Source organism: Amphibalanus amphitrite, unplaced genomic scaffold (assembly GCF_019059575.1).
Source record: "Amphibalanus amphitrite isolate SeventyFive unplaced genomic scaffold, NRLGWU_Aamphi_draft 000028F_arrow, whole genome shotgun sequence".
Classification (NCBI taxonomy): domain Eukaryota; kingdom Metazoa; phylum Arthropoda; class Thecostraca; order Balanomorpha; family Balanidae; genus Amphibalanus; species Amphibalanus amphitrite.
Genome location: NW_024881524.1, coordinates 1,535,283 through 1,561,064, shown reverse-complemented (window position 1 = coordinate 1,561,064; position 25,782 = coordinate 1,535,283). Strand labels below are relative to the sequence as shown.

General features: G+C 48.1%; 1 protein-coding gene across 1 annotated transcript in view; it reads right to left on the bottom strand.

Moving 5' to 3' along the window:
- Window positions 1–428: 428 nt before the first annotated feature.
- The window catches only part of LOC122365727 (tyrosine-protein phosphatase 99A-like), a 30,556-nt gene continuing 5,202 nt past the window's right edge, over window positions 429–25,782 (bottom strand). Inside the window, exons 6-21 of the mRNA XM_043337186.1 lie at window positions 22,896–23,079; window positions 22,428–22,524; window positions 22,046–22,162; window positions 21,650–21,798; window positions 15,021–15,259; window positions 12,952–13,157; window positions 12,079–12,210; window positions 11,572–11,741; window positions 10,716–10,822; window positions 9,181–9,362; window positions 5,659–5,830; window positions 4,216–4,334; window positions 3,696–3,839; window positions 2,729–2,871; window positions 1,672–1,807; window positions 429–1,299 (exon numbers count right to left, since the gene is read on the bottom strand). Coding sequence (XP_043193121.1) covers window positions 1,147–1,299; window positions 1,672–1,807; window positions 2,729–2,871; window positions 3,696–3,839; window positions 4,216–4,334; window positions 5,659–5,830; window positions 9,181–9,362; window positions 10,716–10,822; window positions 11,572–11,741; window positions 12,079–12,210; window positions 12,952–13,157; window positions 15,021–15,259; window positions 21,650–21,798; window positions 22,046–22,162; window positions 22,428–22,524; window positions 22,896–23,079 — 2,450 coding nt within the window. The 3' untranslated portion in view covers window positions 429–1,146. The remainder of the gene's footprint in view (window positions 1,300–1,671; window positions 1,808–2,728; window positions 2,872–3,695; window positions 3,840–4,215; window positions 4,335–5,658; window positions 5,831–9,180; window positions 9,363–10,715; window positions 10,823–11,571; window positions 11,742–12,078; window positions 12,211–12,951; window positions 13,158–15,020; window positions 15,260–21,649; window positions 21,799–22,045; window positions 22,163–22,427; window positions 22,525–22,895; window positions 23,080–25,782) is intronic.

Here is a 25,782-nt window from a genome sequence, read left to right as displayed (position 1 = left end):
ATAACACACTTCGCTTGCGCGATGCTCTACATTGTCAGACTTCTCTCTCTCATCACAATTCACAACCCTAATACGGAACTAAATGGAAAACGGGAAGGTCATCAAAAGTTGAAATTGCCACTGCATAATGACATAATCAAGATAATGACTACAAACGTAGCCGTGAAGATGTTTATCTCACTTCATCGGTTGACTTTTTAGCTTCGACGTGGCGGGAAAGGGAATGGGGCGTTTAATTCGTCTGCTTTTTCTTTTTTGGCTCACCTTTTCACACATCTTCTCTGCATTTGTGCAGAGAAGACGTCACCTAGGTCACCTGAGGTCATATTACCATGTCACATTAGGTGACCTCATCTCAAGAAAGCACCTCATCTCATCTCCATGTGCTACGATTAAAACACACCTTCCACATGCGGGTTTAACTTATCGAGCGTCTCTTTTGTCACGCGTATGCTTCACAAACCTTAAAATGAGAGTTGTCCTCTCTTTCTTGCAATGTGGGTGCTGGGTAGCAACGTATTTAGTGTCGACATCCCTCATTTCATGTCACTTTACCTATCATACTACAGTCACATCACATGATCGTTCATAACATCACGACACTAGCCAACTGAATGATCGCACAGTTCCGTCAAACATCGGTTTCAGTCACTGCGCTAGTGCATCACCGATCACCTCCATTCACAAGCTTGACAATAGCGTCATGATACACCGTGGCAGACGTCACCTGTCACCATGATGTCACACATCAAACAACAATCTGCCTAAGTGACGTCACGGAGAAGAGCATGGCACCATATGCGACGACTCACATCAGGCCGTGACGACGTATGTGACGTCACACATCATACCATGTGGTCATACATCACGTCATACATGGCATCATACATTGCGGCATACAAGGATCACACATCAGCCCACGACATCGTATATGACGTCATACATGACGCTTCATATGACGTCGTCACACATCATATTATGACGCCGTATATGGCGTCACACATAATACCGCGACGCCATATATGATCATATGATGTAAAACATCATTTTATGACGGTGTATATAACGTTACACATCAGACCATGACGTCACACATGACGTATCACTTTCACATCACACAATGACGCCGTATGTGACGTCCCCCATTCAGACCATGACGCCGTGCAGACCAGTGACGCTGACCTCTGTCGGGGTGCGGTTCTCACAGAGACTGGTGCAGGAGCCGGCTCTCCGCAGAGTACCGTGACCCCGCGAGGTCAGCCACTCCTGTACCGCGTGGTACAGGTACAGGTACTCACGCTGTGAATGAGACGCCGGGAAATGGTCAGAAATAACTCTGGTATAACAATTGTAGTTGGCGGTGCGTAAAATGGCCGCCAGGTCAATGCTTACAACAAACTTACATTGAACCATTAGTGCTGTCACCGTTTTTATTCTGCTCGCTTTAGATCAAATCAATTTAAAATAATATCACACAAATGTTTCGTAGCCTCAGCTAGACCAAACATACTGAGCTAATCTAATGACCACTATCGCCCTAGATACCGAGTATATTACAAAACAGTGGAGCGAGATACGACAGCTTTAGAGACTAGTGCAGATATACACACACTATCAGTATTCCATTCAGCTATACCTTGGAGACCCATTCACATCCCAGCTTATCATTACCATGTTTTTCCAGATTCCCGGTCGCCGCTGGTGGTAGAGCTTGGCGAATGTGAATATGTCGAAGCTGGCTTCCTGTTCAAGTTGCCGCAGTACAGTGCTCAGTAAGCAAAAGCTGGCTCCCTCGGTACCCCCGTACCTGTGAACAGAACACGAACGAACACAGCGGTCGGTAGGAGCTTGGGCCAAACGTATTACGGGCATAAATTGGTCCGCAGTTCGAATTGATATCTGATGGCTAAGTGTAAACGTGTGAAGGATCTGCTTTGCCTAAAAATTCCTGTTTTCTCTAACAGTGATAAATGCCGTTATCAATGTCATTAGGCCTGTGCAGTGTGCAAGATGGTCAATAAAAATATGTGATAAATAACCATGTGCAAGTGAGTCGTTATTTTGCTTTTCGTAGTGTTTTTCGGCGCGGTCTATTACTGTCTCACCTGTTCCGATGACAAGAATCGTCTATAAATAAAACCCCATACATTGCTGCACCCTCCCGCCAAGGTTTGTTAGGACGGCTAAGCATATGATGTTCAGTGGACGCCTTTTATGGACAGCAGCTGACGTACAATACAGGATCGGTTGGCTCTTCAGCCCGCGAGCGTCCACATTGTAATGCTGATGGCGATTGTGCAGCCTCGACAACCAAGTGAATTTCGGATAGCTCTTGTCTTATCCACGAATAAATTTTCCGACGACCAAGAAATGGACAAAAAGGCCGAAATCGCTTACAGAATACTAAGCTGAGCGCGATCCAAATGGGTGAGAAAAGAGGAAGCTGAGATAAGGGATGAGATGCCCAAAAGAACATGCATCAGAGGTACGAGCGAGGCTTGGCGGCTGGCGCCGTTAACAGGATGCTGGATGGCACACTTGATCTGTGACATATTCGAGAAATGGATATTCAGGTGGCACTATGTAAGCACGTTGAAATGCTTTTTTACAATGTAAACACAAAAAGGTGAGAAAACACGGTAAATATTAGGTAGGTAGTTCACAGTATTTCATCGTATTTCTATACGATTTCAACGATTTAGGAGCAGCATAATCCCACGACACCTACTTATCGACGACCACGAGCGGGTTCAGCCGGTCGCCCTGGATGTTCCGCACTCCGACGACCCCCTCCATCACCGAGTCCAGCGAGCACTCCTCCGGCCACAGTGGCAGGTGCACCACCCGGGCCGTGACGTCATCAGTGGTACCCTGTGACGTCACAGAGGGGTCCGTCAGCGGGGAACGACACCAGGGCCCTGTTTCACCGCCCGACGCTGCGCGCGCTGCAGCGCGCTGGGAGCTGAGGCGAGGCATACCCCTGACGTCACTGGAATGACGTTGCGTACGATCCGTTAGCTTATGGTAAATCGCGTTTCGAACAGAGACCTTGAAGAACCTAGTACCAATTGAACAGAAGTTTGAGTGCGAATACTGCTAGCGTGCGGATGGTGCTGGCGCTGCGGTGCTAGCGTTTTGCGATGACGTCATAGCGTAGCGTCAGAGGGAAGTTTGTTGATATTGCCATGGAAACCCAACGCGCCGACGCGCGCAGCGCACTGCAGCGCTCCGCCGTGAAACAGGGCCCGGGCGTGTTTAACGGTAGGCTGAGCCAATGGGAGAATCGATGCGTTTGGAGTTTGCTGACACTTGCGTTACATCAATAGTTTCATGCTAAGAATACATAGCTCTCTTGAGGGGTATAATGACACTGGAGTGTAATCAGGCACCTCGGGCAGTTTACCGAGTGACTCAGTCGCTCGCACTCTCACCGGGCACGGAGAATTGACCATTGGGGGACCCGGAGTCGGGTTTCTACGGTAATTGTCCCGTCCCACAATAGAGACGTCGGCCAAATGAGCCTGTCCAAACACCGTCACCCCTGGCTATACGCACAGCAATCATCACGGGCTGCTGGTCGATCTTAATGACCCTCGGAGTTCGGACGTCCCCACATTCAGTCGCCCTCATCGGCGCAGTCCTGCTCTAGACTAGCGCCACGGATGGTGCATGGTGCGACACTAGCGCCACCTCACCACAGTGGACTGCAGCAGGAACGAGCGGATCACCCAGGACGTCTTGTAGGTGGCGCTGCAATCGGCGCTCTCGGACATGTAGCGTACGACGAAGTTGGACCCCCGAATGACCTCCTCTTCGGAGGGCCAGAACACGCCGCAGCCCTAGTGAAAGCACAGAGAAACGGCGATGATGAGTGCTTACATCTGCCTCTGTGCATTGACGCGCCACTTTAAGCAAGCAGTTAAATAGTTGGCTGGAGTGGTAGGCTGTGCCTCATCACAGGAACTGAGTTCAGTTCACAATTGCCACGCTTAGTTGCGTGATAAACGGTACAACTTAACGTTCCAGCCAAAGCCAACTGATAGATTATGAGGAGTGGAGCATCATTGTGTTGCTAACTGTATACCCAGCAGGGTGTGTCCTAAATACTGCATACCTTATTGAGACATCCTGTATTTACAATCGGGACACAAACGGGTCATTAAATATGCACTGCACGGTATGTACAATGTACGTACATTGTGTATATTAATTTACCTCCGGAGAGAGGCAGGCCACGGTCGTGATTCGGTAGTGCCACACCATCTGCCAGAAGTCGATCACAGTGCTGGGCAGCGGGTGCTGAGTCAGGATGTATTCCCGCATCACTCGGTAGCCTGGAAACACACGGAAACTTTTGTTCGTAACTAGATCAGCCATACCATCGGCGGGCACTTGGCGGTGGCACTTGTTGACAGTTTCGCAGAAAGCGCAAAGTAGTGTCGTCTTGATGCGACAATGCATTCGCATAAGCCTGCGAAAAGATCGTTGGTGATATGTGCTTTTTGTCGCCACCGATGCGATGATATTCCGATTCAGAGTGACGCAGCTGGCCAGTATAGGAGACGATTGAGTTGTCACGATTTTAGGCATTTACCATGACGATCCAAGTCTCGCTAATCGCCAACCCTATTCAACATTCATAAAATAAGGGAATTTATCAAATACAACGAAAACATTCATGCGCGAAACGAATAAAAAACAAGGTTTGCAATTTGCATAGGCACTGTTAGCAGATTCTTGGCCAAATGCTTCAAGTCCTGCGTTTTTATCTGGTATGTTTAGCGGCAAGAGCTTTATAGCGAGCTACATAGTCCGTTAACGATACTAAAAGCTCAGCTGATCCCTGCTGCTCAGAACACTATGGCCAGCACTTCCAACCGCATACATACGGCCGCTGAATTCATGAGGGGATAACGTGAGTGGTTACCATCGCACAATCCTGCTGAGTATTTGTACAACACACTTTGCTGTTAGCACGAGGTTCGTCGATGAATAGTTGAGCAGCGACTAAAAGCAAAATTTTCATAAGCTGCGATCTGTAGGGTTGTTTGAGGGCCCTGGGTGTTGAAAACTTCCGTATAGCACTTCTGCATAGTTTCCATGGAACGCAAGCGAGTCGCGTTTGCATGTGTCGACTATCGAGGCTACTTGCGGTATACGAAACACTTGATGATCAATCAAACCGTCGATGATAATAAAATGCACGCATTATGCGATTTTCTACGATTTCGTGATCAATCAGTCACATCTTCTCTGAGAACGGCACCGATGATCTGTCCTTCCGCGAGAAAATGTTAAAGCATTTTAAAGCTCGACTCTCGAGTAGCGCACATCACATAGGTTTAGTGGCACAAACATTGACAGTGCCTTTGATTGCCAATTTGTGACTGATCTGATTTTCTTTGTCCACTTGTACTTCTACTTTATTGTGGCTCAGAAGGGATCCATTTCAGTACGAAGAGCAACAAGTTTTCATCGCCGCTATCTCGACTCGCTCCTGTTGCTTCATAGAGCTACACATAGTCGTGAGTCGACAACTAAAGAGCACCGCCTACATGTAACACGAAAATGGCTGCCACTAAAAAAAAGACCACATCCAGCGCCGTATTACGCATGTTCACGTCCCCAACTCCCTGGACGACTCCCCGACATGCTCACCTGGCAGCCAGGAGGCGTTGATGTAGCTGGCGCCCTCCAGCGCAGCGTCCCCGGGCAGCAGCACCCGGGATGGCTCCATCGGGATGAAGCTGAGACTGCGGTTCTTGGCCTCGTTACACGGCTTGGCTGCCGAGACGACCGTGAAGTGACGCGCGCCCAGCGCTATCACGCTCTGAAGGGGATGCGACGGGAGGGAGTTTGAATAAACAGCCAACGAGCGCAATGGTGGATCTACAAGTATAATAAAGGTGTGCTAGGGAAAAATGCGTCCACGCACCGCCCGAAATTCCCCGGGAGTGTGCCGTTTTTTTTTCTCTCTCACATGCCTAAGAATAAATTACATTTTAACCAGTAAAACGCCTTTTGGGCGAAGAACGAGCGAGCGAGATAGTGAGCCCTGCACGTGCGGAAGGGCGAGAGGGTACTTCCAATGGGCTTGTGCAAAGCACCCTTCTAACCGGTCGCTAGCGGTGTGCCAAATTTGAACGCAATCGGCCCAGCCGTTCCTGAGATCTGGAAGAGGCATTATGCACGTGTGCACGTGCAAACGGGGTCCAAAATGACTTTTGCACGGCACCCTACTAACCTGTCTCCAACCCTGTACCAAATTTGAGCGCAATCGGCCCAGCCGTTCTCGAGATCTGGAAACGCCCCCTGCACGTGCGCACGTGCAGTAGCACCCTAACCGCAACACATGGGAATGCATTGCCTGGTGGGTGCCTACCTGTATGCCAAGTTTCAGCGAAATCGCCCCAGTAATTACCGAGTTACTGAAATGGGAACAAATTTGGCACCTCTTCTTTTTGCATTTTGCACGTGCAGTGGGGGTCACTCACATAGATCAAGAGTATCCGACCTTTGGTAGAAGGGATGCAGCTACCCTATAAAAATTACCGCAAGACAATCGCTCAAGCCGCTCCTGAGATATGGGCCTCTCAAAATCATTACTTTTGCAAAACTGCTTGAACACCCTTGACTTTTCACGTGGCACGTGCCACGACGGTCACTGAGATGTAGGTATCAAAAGTAGTCAATTACGGGGTAGAAGGGATAAGGCTACCCAGCAAAAAAGACCGCAGGCCAATCGGTCCAGCGGTTGCTGAGATATAAGCCTCTCAAAAGCGTTACAGGCCGGGCCGGGCCGGGCCGGGCCGCTCATACTGAGATTTTTCCGTTATATTGAAAAGACTCGCTTCGCTCCCTGCGCTCGCTCGCTCGTAATCAATTTTTTGGACTTCCGCACTTACTTAGGAGGTTGGGAAAAAGGAGGATTTCTTTAGGTATTCTGAAATAGTTTTATGGATTTTACTCAAAGCGCCTGTTTTCACCTTTCTGGATCCACTTATGAACAGAAAATCAACAACAAGGTTTGAAAGAAGGTCTACATGGACTGCCGTAATTACATAATTAATGATGGATCTGCTAAGTGAAGCACAAACAATAAATAGACACAGTCGTGTTTTTCTGTCATTAAATAGCGGCTAACAGAGTTGCCCTTGTTGGCAAATTCTAGCCCATTCATGAGAGCAACAGCGATTGAAATGACGCTAAACAGCTCATCGTATTGACTATTGATTTAGCATTTCTAGATATAATTTATCTATGGAAACGTTTCCAACCTAAGCAAACATTCTTACAACTCTAATGGTTGGGGGCGTCTCACGCCCCCTCCCCCCATCCCCTCCAGTAGGTCGCGAGTTAACGCTAGCTGACGAGTTCCGGAACCGCGTGGCTTACTCGGATCAGAGGAGCAGGTGAGCGATGGGAACATGTCTTTTCCAAACATGGAAAACAACTTTATTAGCATCGTTCCCATAGCATGCGGTACCATGAGGCACAAACTGTAGTGACATCTTGCGGCAGCGGTATTATAACATATGTTTGGAGATGTGCGGTACAGCATAACTTCAGGCGCACATAGTAGTGACATCTAGCGGCAGCGGAATGACATATGCTTGGAGACCTGCGGTACAGCATAACTTCAGGCGCTCATAGTAGTGACATCTAGCGGCAGTGGAATAATGTATGCCTAGAGCTCGCCGGCACAGTATGACTTCAGGCGCCCACTGCACTGACATCTAGCGGCAGCAATGTAACTAACCGCTATGTAGCCTTGTAGTCATGCAACAAACTCGCGAAATTCGGTCTCGCGCCGGATGAGCTAAGTAGTGTGATAAAAAGACAAGCCAGCATAAACTCGACACGATTCCTATTCAGTACCCCATGGTGCTTCCATTGTGTCACGACGTTGCAGTCTTTACTCTTTACCTACATTATCGTGGCTTGCCACTTGGGTCTGTCGCTTCAGGCTGTTGTCGCAACACACATATACGCATCATCACTCACCACGTACCAGCAATGTGCCGGGTCTATTTGAACATGGCGACATTTAAACCAGCCGTCCTGGTCACGGTCAAGGGTCGAGTACTCTTGCCCCTTGACTGAAACTCAACTTTTGACCGCCCTAGGAATTTCTCGTGTAGTTGAAAAAGCTCAGTTTTATAATATTCACCTTCAGACGACATACAAACTCCTGGTAAACAGCCGTATGATAGAGGGTAGGCACGTATAGTTCCCTCCCCTATACATTCAGCAGTGTCCATATCACAATACGACTGGACAATGGACTGTCGGGCTACGCTCACTTGAACGATGAGCCGGTCCAGTGGTGAATGCTGGCTGCCATGTCTTGTAGCGATTCCAGTCAGCTGACTGGACAGCTTATCAGTTTACTGACTGCACCTTCATTTCAACATGTCTCGTCGTTGCAGTCGTAACCCTCGCTCGTATGGGGGTCGAACCTGACCTGGGTCATTGACCTGACCTGGAAGGTCAACCAATGTCATAGGACCTTAAAACTGGGTATCATCGGCTTTCTCTCGTCACGGGCAACACGCTCGTTTTTTTCCGCGATGCTCTAGCTTGATCAGGGGCGAAACGACAAGGAGGGTCCAACGGACCCTCCCCCCCCCTCCTGATACGTTCGCGGCTGGAAAAACACCAATACGGGCGAGGGATAAATAAGACGCAAAGAGCCATTTCGGTGTCCAACGACTCCATCGTCACTTGATGTCAGTGACGATTAGCCTAAGCAAGCTTCACCGCTTGTTTTACGATGCTGAATGCCTCGTCGACAGACTAGTCAGACAGAGCGACCTGCTATAGCGCTACTGCTGATGCTTGTTGCTGTTGTTCTTGCTACTACGCATAGCATAGCCGATCTTCACAATCAACATTCAACAATATCAACACTTAAGGAGATACAGGCCCTGTATTTCCGAGTTATGTCGAATATGGGCCATTCGCATAATAAAATATTTTGCTTCGTTATCCTAGCTGTATCCTTACATTCCACCTTAAACAACAAGATGATAAAATATTTATCAAACTTGATGGACAAATAAGACACATACGCAACAAAGGCATGCGTCGAACTTTATGCGTCCATTTCCAACATATGGCACATTCATCATTCAATCGGTTTACCTCCCCCCCCCCACCCCCCGAATTCCCGTCACCCACCTTATACTGTGTCTCGGCGGTCGGGTAGGGGAAGCTGTGTCTCCCGCCGCCCTGCAGTCTCTCTGTGTAGGTCTGAGCCGAGTCGCGAGGCACCAGTGTCTCCCCGACCGAGACGCGCTCCAGAAGACACTCGTGGAGGAGTGAGTACTCTTCTAGTGTCCCTAAGAGACGAGGACACTGACCTGGGGGGAGGGAGGGAAGGGAGAGAGAGAGAGAGAGAGAGAGAGAGAGAGAGAGAGAGAGAGAGAGAGAGAGAGAGAGAGAGAGAGAGAGAGAGAGAGAGAGAGTCAGAGACAACGAGACACAAACAGTGGCAGAGACGAAAAAATAGGAAGAGATAACAAAATGGGTCACCTACGAAAGGAGAAGTTACACATCCCACATCTGTAGCACAACCAAATGAAGTACATTTTAGTTTTGTTTTATGATCTCTTGTGTTTCATCAACTTTCATTCTTCCATGAGCCCGCAGCATAGCAACTGTTACGCTGTTACATGAAACCTTTAAACACCATAAAATCATGCGCTGGACGTGAACATCGATCCAATGTTATGCATTTTCTTAAATTCAGTTCCATTTTATGACAATCTGTTCCGGTCAGTACGCCGGAAAGCCGGATTTTCCGTAAAGCACGGCCACCATGAACGTAAAGCCCAGCGTGTCCCGGCCTGAGGACATTATGGTAATTGAAGTGGCTCGACCGAACCGCAGACAATGGCCGCCATACGGATTACAACAGCTCAAAGAGACAAACGACATATTTCCTCTTGTGCTGCTGTTTGTATTTTTGTTACAAATTGCCGAGCCTCGAAGACAAGGTGTACAAATTCGGTGGCCTCAGTCAAACTATAAGAGTGAGCAACATCATTATTATCTCATCCCAAAACAAGGACGACTTGATAAAATGGCATAGTATAATTGAAAAAAAAATTAATGAAGCAACAGCATGAAGAAAAATCGCCTTGAGCCACAGGTCCTGTCTAGACAAACACCCAGGAAGGAAGTTGGGATGAAGCCAGCACCGGGCCTGTTGAAACCCAGGGCTGATAACGAGGGGTCCCCTAAATCATCCAGCCGTCCGTGCTGTTATGAGATCTCGAGATTTATCACCTGGCCACGGACTGTTTTTCAGAGGACGCCCCGGAAAAAGGCAATGTGAGCCGGGGTTGTGACTCCATTACGGCTCGGTCCAGTGTCATAACGCAGCACGACACTGAAACGTCCGCGATTCGCGGGGAAAAACAACTTCTCTCTGTGTTTGCGGAGATATGGAACATTTGTTGAATATGTAGGGCTCCCACATTTCCGACAAAGCTCGCAGTAAATGGGCGAATCTGCGTCATGTCTTGTAGAAATGATACAACAATTTATAAGTCAAAACCGACATGTTGCAAGATCAAAAGACATCCGACATAAGCTCCGCTAAGCATATTTACTTCGTTCAATTATAAAAAGGGATAATTGACGTCAGTAGCGCATGCACTAAACTCTACTTTTTTACAAGCGCACTGTCAACTGTTCACACCAAGACCGACCTACGATATGTTGACAATAGGAGAGAACGGCCAGCTCTTGGTTACGAGTCAGCTGGGTGAGTAGAGTCGCCAGTCCCAAGTACAGACCGGCGCCTCGGCCGTCCAGCCTGCAACAGACGGACAAATGGTCATCTGTGCTGATTTTGCACTTCTCACACGTCAATGCAATTTTAGTTAAGTGATGACGTAAAAATTGTTGTCAAACGGGTAATGTGAGAGAAACGTCCGTCTTGGAACGCCGCAAAATTATTGGTGATATATGATGCGTACATGAAGGTTTGAAAATATTGCACATCTAGCCGTAAGTGTCGGCCGACCCCCCCGCGTCCGCAGACATTGATCGGCGGTCAGGGGCTCGGTGGTCCATCCGGCTCAGGGTCGACTGTTCAAACACTGGCTCAGTGCAATGGTCTGCGAGCCCAACTCCTCTCGAACAAAGTACTGCGGAATGTTCCGCACTCGGTCGGGAGTGCTGTGCCCTCGGTGCCAATGCTCTGAAAGCTTTCGACACCTACCCCCAATGTACAGCTCCCGTGATCCCACTGACCCGTGCGGCACAGCGAATACTTGACGTCAGTGGACCGAAATCCGGCCCGGCATTCTGTTCACCGATCTCTAAACAAAAGACCTTGGTTTTTACATTCGACGAAACCCAAGGAAAGTGAGGTAATCCGTTTGAACTGATTATGTTCACCTACTGGGTCCAACTATTAAACCAGCTTCATGAGCAAGAAAATGTGGATTGCATGCGACCGAGTTTGAAATGAGCATCGCAGCTCCGTTGGTAATACACAGTTGTGCTATTTATGCGTCGGGGGTGTGCATGCTTATATGTTCACATATCCATAAAGTTTACCCTGTGACGACCAGGACCGGTGGAGCTGCCGTAGCAGTAGCTGCAGCGGTAGCTGTGACCTCTGCCGTGGCCTGGGTGCGCCGCACTAACTGCAGTAGCGGCAGAGGATCGTCTGGGAGACCGGACTCGGTACAGTCGGTAAACTGGTACATGGTCAGGCGCTTCTCCTTCTGTCGGTACAGAGATGGGAGTGAAGGAGGCAGAGAGGGACAGATCATGAGGCAGGTGCCTCCTTTTCTGTTGGAGGGGAGGGTGGCGAGAGAAGAATAGACGACTGGTAATGACCTGTTGGTTATTAGCTGCATCGAGTTTAGTTATAATGATGCTTCTGACACACAAATCGGATGGAAACACCTATGGATTTTGAAGTAAAATACACTGACATATGCGCTACCTCAGCCATTGGCTTGCAAGCCGCATAGGCAAGAAGCACCGACTTAAAATATCCTCTGATTTCATTTGACAGAGAAATCCACCCATGCCGCCACACTCCTTACTGAGCCATACCTTTCGTTTGGTGATGACCACCTCGGAGACCTCACAGCCCGTCTGGAGGTGGTCGCCGATGCAGCGCAGCTCAAGGTCACCGCAAGGTCGCGCCTGGCCCGCCTCGGGCGGCAGACGTGACGTCACAGACGCCTGAGGGCACGGTCGCACGTGGGGAGCGCTTTGATTGGTCCACCGGCATTTACGGACCACTGAACCCAATCAAATGCGTCGTCCAGTGCCATGTGCCGGCAGAGATCATAGAAGTTCTGGAAATCCCTCTCGATCTCGATTGTTCAATATTCAAAATACGATAAGTTACCGTTTCAGGTGCTGGATATGTCTAGGAAGACAAACCCAGTAGATATAGGCAGCCCTTCCAGAAGTCAATAGCCGTTTTCACGACGGGCTATCCGGTGAGTGCACCTAATTTGACCAAATCTGCACCTAATCTCTTTTCAAGCAAATATCTTTATTTTATGAATTTATTTCAGTGTTTTAATTGATGATGCTCTCTGATAATATGACAAAGCAGGCATATAAGCAGTTAGTGCAATTCTAGCTGATAGCTACTAAGAGACGCACTGAACCTGATTTGACCAGATCTGCACCTGATCTGTACCAGATGTGCACCAAATGTGTACCAGATGGCCGTCGTGAAAACGGCTAATATCATCTTTAAGCAAATTCCATTAAATTGCACACGATAGATCGTTTATAGGTACATACATACCAAATACTGCTGGTAAATAGACTGCAATCACACAGACGTTACCTGATTCTCGGAACGAATCAAACGTTGACGAATCACTAAACACAATCAGCATACAAGTTTGCAACATAAACCTTACGTAACAATATCAGCAGCGGCAGATTACTTATACCGACTCTCACCTGATAAGCGCCGATGCTGACTGCAGTGGTGACTCCCTGATCCCAAATCAGCCTCCAAAAGCCCTCAGAGGAGGTCCCGGGGCCGGGGCGCTCTGTCACTATGAACGCTCGAGCCCGTCGGTACCCGTCCACAAAGTAGGCAGGCGGTACCAGCGCGGTACGAGCACGGTACAGACGCGATGGGAGGGGTACTCGCATCATACGACCTGAAGGTGGGGAGAGATGACGAAATCAGGGCGAGATATCTGACTGAATAAGACTCATTGGAGAAAATGTGAACTGGAATAGTGACCACGGACGGTAGCAAATACAGACGCTTTTGTATTTATCAATTAATTATCATTGTTATAATTTACCGAGACATTTTTTTCTAAGAATGTCTCAGTAAATAGAAATCCTTTATTGTTTTTATAGAAAGCCTTTATTGTGATCCGATTGCTGGGCACGTATGTATGTACATTGAGAATTATCCTGCCATCCGAACTGTCGTAAATCACCGCTCGCCGGTCGATAATTGATTCTCATATCTGAGTAGTGTTGTTATAACGGCGACAGCAGGTTTTGACGGGATTAGCATATCACGCTGATGCGAGTGAGCTATAGGGCTGCTGGTGTGTGCACACTGCACACGTCGAGGTGTTCGGCTGTGCATGTGGTGCGATATAGGGGAGAGTGGGGTAATTTGGCCGCTTTTTTTAGAAAACGATATAACTAAAAATCGACAACATATTTCTGCATTTTCTCAACGCTGACAGGTGTGGCATACATTTTACTTTCTTGGACAGTAAACTTGAAATGCTAGATTAACTATTTATATTGAAATTGTGACGTATTACAAAGGTCTGCAAAGCGGCCAAATTGCCCCACTAGCAGGGTTATTTGGCCGGGGGTGTGGGGCAATTTGGCCGGTGTTAGTTTGAGGCCATGATTTTTGTTATAGGCGAGTCAGCTTCACATTCAGCAATGACGTGTGTCCTACGACGCATTTGAAGCATTTTGGAGGTTGACTCAGCCGTCACAGTGGTCGAAAATAGTCAAAATAGCGGCTTTAGATACGATGACAGTTTTTTACGAATAGCTTTTGAAGTAATCAAGCTAGGCCAAAACTAAAAGTACCATCGTAATTCTCTCGTCATTCCGCATCGAAATATGTATGTGTTGACCTCGAGAGGTCAAGGTCAAATGTTGGCTTCAGGTCACGCTACCTCAGGTCGCTTGACCTCAAGGTTACGTGAGTTCAAGGTCATCATGTATATCATTCGATGCGCCTTGACGAGCTGAACAGAATGAGACCATTTGCGCGGCTGTATCTTTTTTCTGTAAGTATTTATTAGCAAAAAAGCGTTAGGTAACCTTTGATGACGTCACATGACCTTACAGCTGTCCAATAGGAAATATGGCATCAAGGTAGTCAAAGTTGGTCATAAATTATGTCCTTTATGGTATAATTGACCATGACAACTCGGCCGTCCCAGCATAGTGACTCTGAGCGCACCGGCCAAGTTGCCCCGCTAGTCCCGGCCAAATAACCCCACATTGCCATTCTGAAAATTTTTGTCTATAAAGTCGTCATGGCTGTACAGAACTAGATGAAATTGCTCTTGGAACCGCTGAACACCCTCAAAAATGGCGCGATAATGTTGGAATTCGTGTACAGCCCAAATACTACATGTTATACAAATTTTTAAAGGGAAGTAAAAGTTACCATTTTCTAACGAAATTCACCTTTTATTAATTTTGAATAAAACTAAGAGTGGGAAAGTTTTGATATTTGTTCTCGAGTTAGTTCTGCCGATAACAAATGAATAGAGACTAAGGTTATTTCATTCACTTTTATTAGCTTTCGTACAGGTGGGGGCGGCCAATTTACACCACCGGCCAAATTACCCCACTCTCCCCTAGTGGTGATGAGGATTGCGGGACATCCTGTACCCCGAAAAGAAAATGCTGCTGTCGTGGTGCAACGTTCTCAATAGTACCTAAATCTGAGCTAATGTGTGCTCCATTATTTGCCGGTTACCTGAACATCGAAGAACAATGCAGCGATGAATTAGAATCACAGAACTCACCATCGACCTGTTCTACGAGTTTGGTCTGCGTCTCGTCGATCAGGGTCTGCGCGGTCTGCAGGGTCTGCCAGTCCCTCAGCAGGCCGGCACCGCCATCAGCATGCAGTTGGTGAACGTGCTGAGCAAACAGCCGGGCAGGCACCGCCTCGTGCGAGGGCGCCGGCCAGCCGACCGTCCGGCCGCAGCTCCCTGACGGCTTCAGGTCCGAGTCGATCGAGCAGCGCTTCAGCTGGCGTCTTCTGCGGGCCCCAGATAACAGCTGTGAGTGATGGTGGTCAATGAGGTCTTAGAGCAGATGAGAGTACATCATGAGAGCATCATGGAAAGTTTGGCCCGGTTCGGTCATACATGCAGAGCCATGATATTGTGTTTTGTAGTGATGCGCTCTGCTACTTAGGGAAGTTTGGTGATTAAAGACTAAGATCAAATTTGAGTTTTTTTTTGTCTTCTTGAGAAACCAGGGCAGCCTGTAACCGTGCAAAAGTAAGTAAGGAAGATGAAATATGCCCCAGTCATGTTGGGATCGAGCAACTATATACGATGATCGGTGATGAAGATGTTCGTGGATTCATGTTTCCGTGTATGTTACATGTAACGTGACTACACGTGTAATTGTAAGAAAGTGCTCACAACCGATCAAGAGGGAAGATATAGGAAATGTAGTTTGTCATAGAAAATACATTTCCGTACATAATATTCACATTATGCAAGTAGGTAGTAAGTACTTACTGTAGATTATACGCCCTATGCAATTTACATTCCTACAGCACGGCCTGCGCTCTTAGGACAACAATGGCTCAGCATAATGGGCACGTTTTGGATTCATTAATCAATGCGAGTAGCTCCGGAAAGCTAGCTCCGCTCAACGCAATGCGTATGTGGACAATAGGCTGGCTTTGCTTCAACTCACACTCAAGTGGACAGCTAAATCACATGTGCTTTAGTGTCATGTGCATTGCGCGACATTGTCGTCTGTTGAAATGACTCCCAGTCTGAATGATGGCACCGTTCGCATTGTTTTGCACCTATGTAGGTACAATAATAAGACTAGGTAGTAGGTACCAGTAAAACGCCTTTTGGGCGAAGAACGAGCGAGCAAGATAGTGACTCCTGCACGCGCGGAAGGGCGAGAGGGTACTTCCAACGGGTTTGTGGAAAGCACCCTTCTAACCGGTCGCTAGCGGTGTGCCAAATTTGAACACAATCGGCCCAGCCGTTCCTGAGATCTGGAAGCGGCGTTCTGCACGTGCGCACGTGCAAACAGGGTCCAAAATGACTTTTGCACGGCACCCTACTAACCGGTCCCCAACCCTGTACCAAATTTGAGCGCAATCGGCCCAGCCGTTCTCGAGATCTGGAAACGCCTCCTGCACGTGCGCACGTGCAGTAGCACCCCAACCTTAACACATGCAGATGAATTATCTGATGGAGACCTAACTGTGTACCGAGTTTCAATTCAATCGGCCCAACCGTTGTGCCGTTATTGAGGTTGCAATTTTGGGGGTTCTTAAAAAATGTCCAACTTTACCACGCGCCACGTACGGTGGTTGGCAAGAACGCATGGTGGCCATCGCACCACAGAACTTTTACGTCCAAGTGACATTCAGTAAAGAAGACCGCTTGTCAATCGGATGTCCCGTTCCTAAGATATGAGCTTTTGAAGAACGTCCCCACGGCCGGCCGGCCGGCCGCTCATACTTGTCATTTTCCCTTTTCAGTATGAACTCGCTCGCTCGCTGCGCTCGCTCGCTCGTAACAAACTGGTGTAATTAAAGTCGCTAACTTTCGATGCATGTGGTCAATGACTTATAGGATACTAAGGAAATGGGATGGTAATAATGGGACTCAATTGTGCAATTGCTTCTTGCTTCGCTCATCTTGCATTTTAATTTTAAACCCGCGCCCCGCTGGAGGGCTATTCATATTTCATAGCCCCATCCCGTTTTTCTGCAATAACTTCTAAACCGCTAGACGTATTATCGACGTTAAACTTTTAGTACCTTCGGCTGCATTAACTTGACACCTTGTGTCAAAATGTTAACTTCGTAGCTACCATAGGTCGGCCGGAAATGACGTCAGAGTGACGTCATGTTCGGCCGATTTCGACGCAAAACATTGAACCACGGCAATCGCTCCCAAGAGCTCAGTTTTTAAGCTAGATCCAATTTATTTGCATGAAAGGACTCAGAATAGGCTGCGCTTTCAAACTGTTATCTTTGATTTTCAAAACTATGAAAACTTTGGAAATTATAGGTATATGAAATTTAAAACTTGAATTTTTATCTTTCTTTCAGTAATTTTTTGACTTTTCGAAACAAAACGGAATATATGTGATAGAACACATGCTTATGACTTACCCTAGCAAGTTGTAGCCAGATATCTTCAAAAATGGTCAAGTTATATATCGCATTATAGCAAAAATTTCACAATTTTAAATCTTTCAAATCAATTTTTCAGTACGTATTTAACCAAAGCACCATCACCAATATACCTAGCACCATCGTGTTCAGCTGAGCTCAAACTGCATCCGATAGACACTTTTGTTGAAAAATTTAAACTTAAAGAAATGACCCTTTTTGCCTAAAAGTGGCCTGACCTAAGCTAAACTCAACTCAAAATGACTTCGAATGACATAAATGACATCGAATTCAAAATATATGGCCTAAATGGAGCATAAAACATGTGTCACGTGACCGATGCATGATATAAGATTTCCGTGACCTGTGATGACGTGACCCTAACTTGAAAATCAAAGTACAATTTTGGTGTACCCTCAGGGTATCTTGTTCATGAGTGTGTAAACCAAAAATGAGCCTGATCTGACTTGTAAAACGGCGGCCAGAGCCCAAAATGTGAGCAAGCCAAGCAACGATAATTTCTAATTTGAACTGACCTGTGACGTCATCGATGAACTTTAGGTGAATGAAATTAGGTTTCGCTCGACAGTTTTTTCCGGGGTTATCAGACGCCGTTTGAATTTTGACGATCGGCTCAGTAGTTTCGGAGTTAGGAGGGGAGGGGCTATGAATACCCTCCTCCCCGCCGTAGGGCGTGTTATACGCAGGCCCCAGTGGGGCGCGTGTTGATTAACTTATATGCATAATTATATAATTGAGAGGAATTATGGAATACCCGATGATTTTAGGTAGGCGATGCGTAAAGTTAAAAAAAAATCCGCTTCCTAAGGCTGCTTTCCCTTGCGACGCCATTTCACTCCAATGGGTCAGGATTTCGTCGCATCCCTCCGCGGGCAGTATATAGCATCGCACTTAGCATGTCCTAGAATGCCCTGGTGACATTGCACTATAGCACACAAAGAACATCCAATTCCGACAAAAACTGTCTTACGTACGCTGAACTGCCTTACAGACGTGCTGCGCACGCGGAATGTCTGAATAACATCCATTATCAGCCTTACGGAACTGTCAATCGTGCATTTAGACGACGCCAGAAACAGATGTTCAATTTGCTGGCGTTTCATCCCACTCAGAGTTAACCGCATAGGTATTCGACATTTATCAGAGGTGCGCAGTCATTTTCAGTAACAAGTGGCCCCGCTGAGTTGTCACTCGGGGAGGCCAAAGACATCTGTGCGTCCCCTTCAGTTGTGTATAAAGGCGGCCCCCGGACTAGCAGCCGGTACCTTCCACTATGTTCCGTCTGGCAGTCGTTACCTGTGTGGTCCTGGCCACCGGCCTGGCCAAGCCGCCTCCCCCGGCCAAGGCCGACGGCGATCCCATCCAGCCACTCGATGTCGAGCCGGTCGCATTCCAGGAGGGACCCGAGCCTATTCCGTTCCTCGAGAAAGAAACTCGCAACACTTACACTTTGGCGCCTGGACAGTACTTCTTCCAAAGCCCTAACTACCCGGATCAGTACCCAAACAACCATGACTCCAATTTCACGTTGAAGGGCGACAACAGCCAGGACGTGACCGTCACCTGCAACCCGTTCAGCATGGAGAGCCACTCCTCCTGCGCCTACGACTATCTTTCCATCAACGAGCGCAAGTACTGCGGCTCTAGCGCTCCTGCCGCCATCACCGCCTCCGAGCTGCGCATCCGCATCCACACCGACTACTCGGTGACGGCCACCGGCTTCTACTGCCTGGTCACCGTGGCCACCGGCTCCGGCACCACGTCGGCGCCGCCGAGCGGCGACTGCCAGTGCGGCCTGCGCCAGACCCGTGTGGTGGGCGGCGCAGACGCCACCGCCGGCCAGTTCCCGTGGCAGGCCGGCCTCGTCAACCCCGGCGGCACCCGCACGTTCTGCGGCGGCAGCGTCATCAACAACCGCTACGTGCTGACGGCGGCCCACTGCACCGAGAACAGCAGCCCAAGCCAGATCCAGGTGATGCTGGGCGACCTGAAAATCGGCACCTCCGACGCCGGCGAGCAGCGCTTCTCGGTCCAGCAGATCATCAACCACCCGCAGTACACGAGCGCCTCGGGCAGCGGCTGGGACTTCTCGCTGCTGAAGCTTGACCGCGAGATCACCTTCAGCAACACCATCTCGCCCGTCTGCCTGCCGACCGCCGGCCAGACGTACGCCGACGTCACGGCCATCGCCAGCGGCTACGGCCAGGTTGGCGCTAGCGACCCTCAGGCCACTCACCTTCAGCATGTCCAGCTGCCCGTCTGGAGCCAGAGTCGCTGCCAGGGTGCCTGGGGCTCCACGCTCAAGAGCAGCATGATCTGCGCCGGCGGCTACCCAGAGGGCGGCAGGTCGGTCTGCATGGGCGACAGCGGCGGCCCGCTGGTGACCGAGGTCTCGGGCCGGTTCCGTCTGATCGGCGTCGTCTCGTTCGGCCGGCCGTGCGCCGTGGCCAACTGGCCCGATGTGTTCGGTCGCGTCACCGAGGCGCTGTCCTGGATCGCCAGCAATACGGCTGACGCCAACACCTGCACCCCGTAGGTGGTCTCTGATCACTGCGGGCACTGGGCCCGCTCACCGCTGTCCCGGCACAGTCAGGAGGGGCCACTAAAAAATAAATAAATAAACAAATAAATAAAAAAATAAATAAACAAACAAACAAATGACTGCTCAGTGCTCACTGCAGTGTTTTCGTTATGTTACATATGTCTCATGAACTTCTTCTTTTGACGCTGGTGAATTACATATTTTTCAATTGAATGATGATGAGGGCTTGTCTTGGACCGAGCTTTTTTTAAAGATCACTTCTCTGTATCTCATTAGGCATGTATGTTTGTCTTTATATGCAGTAACATATATTCTTTTCCGATTTATAAATGCAACTGTTGACTTGAATTTATATCGCAAATATACCTTTTTCTCCAATGAAGTGCTTGTTTTTTTTACATTTCATAAAATGTATTCCCATTATATATGTACGTCTTTTTTGCAAGAACAAAAGCAAGTACATGTTTAGTGAATTACTTTTATTGCGATCGGAATTCGATCTCCATTTCATTATTAACGTAAACAAAGTCATCTTTTCATTCTGCTGAAGGGTCTAGCTTGATTCTAATTCTAGCTTGAGGCTATCTTGTAGTTACACATTTTTATGGCTATTGTTATTTAAATACGAGCACACATTGCAAAACAATGAAACGTTTATGATTCCTCCGCGTAAGTATATACATGTGTACTTGCCACATTGCCCAGGAACTCAGAGAAGAGGTAATGAAAGTGAGAGACAGGGAGAGGGACAGAGATAGAGAGAGAGAGAGAGAGAGAGAGAGAGAGAGAGAGAGAGAGAGAGAGAGAGAGAGAGAGAGAGAGAGAGAGAAGTGTGATAGCGTGTGTCTTATCCCTCGCCCCGGTAACCCAAACAAGCTAAACATATTGCACAAGTACCACTCTGTCTGGTTTTACACAGAACCAGCTGTATAGCCACCGCGCTGGTGACGTGCAATTGAAAGTAACCTCAAATTGAGTAGAGAGCTGGCCGTTTCAGACACTCTAAATCAATCGGAGCTCCAGCGCGGACAAATGTTCGCCGATTGCCTCAGGACAGATGGATGGCGTCGGTAAGGTGACTTGATCTGGAAATTTGTCACGCAGGCAGCCAGCAGTCGCGCACGTCGCGATGATTTTGCCAGACTCGTGATCGGGTCTCGCAGTCTCGACACCAGTCGAACAGCGAAATCGACCGAGCGACCGATATTGAACACCATGGTAGCGTGAGACGGGCGGCGTGATCGATCTTACAAACTCTCCAGTCAGTCGACGGAGGCTCACAAGTATGTGCCCATCCACACGTATGACCTGCAGTGACAGAGCCCCGAATGAGGCTAACGGGAGGAGGACGTGAGTGCCACTAAGATATTGACCTGCGGGCTGCGACCACCCCTGCCATGGCCATTCCCTAGACCCCCTCCATTTCTGCTTGGACCATTACCAGATGCCCTTACCGCCTCCTCAGGGGTAATTCGTAGGGGAACTTCCTGCCTTTGTAGCCATGCCCACCTCGAAGTGCGGCGATGACGATGGTGACACATTGACCTCCAGAGTACGGCTACGTCTACAACTCTCCCCCTCCCAAAGAGCAAGAACTCCAAAGAACAGTGATGGCGATGATGGCACACCTGCTCCAACTAATATTGATGACGATGATGGCACCTCCACCCAACTCCACAACACGATGACGATGACGGTGACACACCTACCTCCAAAGTACGGCGATGACGACGGTGACTGCCAGCAGAAGACTGCCGACAAGTACGCCGGTCAGCTGGGCGCCAGCCAGTGCCGTGCTGGGCTGGTGTCGCCACGTGCTGAACAGCTGAATCTGCTGACAGTTCCGCTCCATACGCACCTGCCAGCAGCCGTCATATGACGTCACAGGACAGTGAGGGTAAGACATGATATTGAGAAAAAGACATGACACTAACGACAAGATGTGACGGTGATGAATGATGATTGAGGACAAAATGTAAGAGTAAAAATAAGACGGTAGAGCGAGGCCGAGGTACTGTGTCATTGACGCAGTACCGCACATTCATGCATGTATCTGAAATTTCGAACTTGCAGATAAACGTGACTGTAGCCGACGGATTTCTCACCTTTGCCGAGGCAGACTGCTGGCCTTTGTATATTTTCTTCGGAACTAGCACTGAGAAGGTGGCACCTTGAATGCGCAGCTCGTAGATTTCATTCGTAGTTAGGTTTGTGAGAATTATCTGAAAACATGTGGTGGTGTGCCGTCAAGACCGGGTGTTGATCATAATATATGCTATGATCAGCGTCAGGCATCCAATGAAAATCGGTTGGCCACGCTCAATTTCACCACAGCATGATACAGATTTTACAAATTAACCTAAGACTTATTGAAAAATCACTTAACTACGTCATACAGTAGCCACATTGTAACCGCATAAGCTTGAGCACACACTACACAGCACCTAGTTTTTTGGTTTATCCGTTTTACGTTTATGGAGCGCTTACCGATAAGTTGAGTCCGTCTGCCTTCAGTGGAACGTGACGCTCCACGAAGTCCCAGCTCGCGTTGCTTCGATACAACAAAAAGTACATATCCACAGAGCTGGAAATGGGCGAGGCCGATATCAGCTGGTTTGGCTTTTAAAAAGTTAGCGATGCATTGCAAATAAAGCTGAAGGATCCTCTCACCAACAAAACTATCTATCGCAACCAGTTTATGAAAAGGAAAGGTGGATCACACCAATACATCTGCTACACATCCTGGACCAACAACAGGGCACCAATCGGCGTTCTTTTTTTGCAAATATCAAAATCCAGAAAGGACCCCTAACTGCTGCCATTCTTATTGTTGACATAGTCCAAATCCTCAATAATGTAAGCATGTTTCCTACTTGTAAGTTCAATCAGCTCCAGCTAGAGTCCCATCCGGCAAGTCCGCCAAAATCCTCCCCCAGCCCTCAGCACCGTCCTCACCGGTAAATGAGTTTCGGTCGCCGCCAGTGCAGCACCAGTGACGTATCGCTAGGACAGCTGATGTTGGTGATGACGGGTGCCCCCGGGCCACTGACGTCAGTTCGTGACGTCACTGGGAACGAGCGGTCCCCCTCTCCGGAGGCCGTGCGTGCCTTCAGCCAAACGGTGTACTCCTGGTCTGGGTCTATCGATACGCAAAGGCAGACACAGACAGATAAAGACGGTTACAGATACAGACACAGAAAGACACGGCTCAGTCATACGGTGTATTCCTGGTCGGGTCAGCCGGTACAGATAGATAAAGCGTGCGTTCGACATCCGGATAATCAGGGATAATTTTCCGGGATCATTCGGTGTTTTAGGCTGACACCGTGCACAACGGACATGAAAATGAGTAAAAGGGCCATTTTTGAAGCAAAAGAAATAAAAAATGCGACTAACTGTATAAATGGCCCCTGCAATACCAAATAATTACCAGTGATCCCGGATAATTATCCCTCATTTTCCGGATGTCGAACGCAAGGCAAGATGTAAATACAGTGCTCGGTCCGTAACAAGGGATAACGGATACGCGACTGCTACCGTCTTCCATGTCATACGTCTTGATATAAATTGTTTCACAGTATGAAGGTCGCTGAAACATAACAAAGTATGTTTTTGCCTGGTTCATGCTGTTAAAATGATGACAAAGGTGTCTCGAAACAGGATTACCTGCAATCATTGGGGTTGCCTTGGGTCCAGGGTCCATATAAGTCAGCTTGTTCAAACTGTGCCAATCTACATGAGCCAGGGAGTCTTCACTCGAAATATCGATCAAATCAGCATGGAATTCATGTATGTGACAGGAACCAAATGGCATCACTCGTGTGACCCGAACGAGTGATTGAATTTCAAGGATTGTGTCTCGAGTTACAAAGCTCGCTTTGATTGGATAAATCTGTGTAACATGGCTCCAGTGCAGTGACATTGCATATTTATCTGAGATGCTGTAAGCTTGGCTTTGATCATTGAGTACGGCCCTTCGTTACATGGTAGAAGACCAATGCAACTTTTGTACTTTGCATATAAGGCGTTTCTGATGTAGGTACTTTAGTCCTGATTTTGAATACTCGATAGAGCTTGCCCGTGGGGAATGCTATCGTTTATCATTTGCGTCATTTTCACAAGCATGTCGCTAAAATGGTTCTTCATTCGCCTGACAGACCTGTGGAATAATGGCCTTGTTTACATCAGTGCCCAAATATCCGATAAAATGGAACATAAATATTCTATCACCGCTCAGTTAGTAACCACATGGTAAAGAAGCTTTGGCAATGGTTTGCATGAGATGTGCTCAAATATTTCACTAATTCCAGAAACATGTTTTCATGGCGTATGTGAATTGCTTTATAATTTGTAGTTTACGAGGATGTCAGGTGACTAATCAGCCTCTGATATTTAAATTTCAATTGATATTTGATATCAACTTCGACGCATAACTTTTTCCAATCTCTCTGCAATGCCTGCTTCTCTCTATTGTCTGCCTTTGCGCTTTCCGTACCTACTGTTGTCATTTGTTGTTTCACTACTTTCACACCCCAATACTGATTTGTGGTGAACCATCCATCTAGCGTCGACTCTGCCCCCTCCCAGCACCTCCCCCACTGCCTCCCCCTCGCCTCTCCCCACAGCACGCCGACAGCGGTCAATCTACTGAGCCTCGCACAGCCCAGACAAGGTGTGAGGGGATCGGCCGAGCTATTCTGAACACGAAGCTGGCCCACCGAACCCGACAAAGTCAGGATCGATTACACGACGCGAAGTTCCCAATCAGCAATTTACACCGAGTAAGTTCGGGGCGAAAGTTGGCACCGCGCCAGATTAGCCTCGTCTGACTCGCACGATGCCCGCACCTGGGGGGGGGGGGGGGGGGTTGGAGGCCAAAGGTCAGAACTCGGGCCATATGACACCGAGACGGCGGTTCTGCGCGATTGTACGAGCATCTCTGTGTCAAACAGAAGGCCTTGCAAGATAGGAACAAAGTTAGAGCAGCATCGTGATCCTCTGTCAATACGCATCGAATGATATATACGTTGACCTCGAAAGGTCAAGGCCAAAGGTTGACCTCAGGTCACGTGACCTCGAGGTAATCATGCATATCAATCGATGCGCCTTGACGAGCTAAACACAATGAGACCATCCACGCGGCTGTATCTTGTTCCTAACCGGAGTTATTGGCAAAAAAAAACTTTGGTGACCTTTGATGACGTCACATGACCTTACAGCTGCCCAAAAGCAAAACAGACCTCAAGGTAGTGAAATAACTCAAAATGAATGACCTTTTTCTCGAATATAGAAAGTTTAAATGTCAAAAATGACGTATTTAGGTGAATTTTCGCCCACAGGGCATCATCAGACCAGCAATTGGCACAAATTAACACGCGCACCGACGGGGGGGCGGATATCCGCCCCCCCCCCTGAGGTTTTTCGCGGATAGCGAAAAAACCGCGGCGCGTAGCGCCGCGAAATTTGGTACGACTATTCTCTCATCAATTTTACACATGGTGTGCTAGTTTGAACCTCCTACCTTTTAAGGTCAGGTCACCAGGTCACTTTGAATGACCCAACCTCAAGTCACTTTTTTGCAACTTTGTCACCGTGCCAGAGCTACAGTAGATGTCGGAGGCCTTTGAAAGTCGCAGGATGTTATTAGGTCATTAGTAGCTACAATTTGTGTATCTCGGAATTTTAATGTCGGTAACCTAAGGTCAGGTCAATTTCGCGACCTCCCCATTATAAGTCAATGGGGGAAAAATCAACTCCCTGTTTTTACCACTAAAACGGGTCGGAATGGCCCCATATACCATACATGACTTCATATACGATCAACCTTCACTACCTTGAGGTC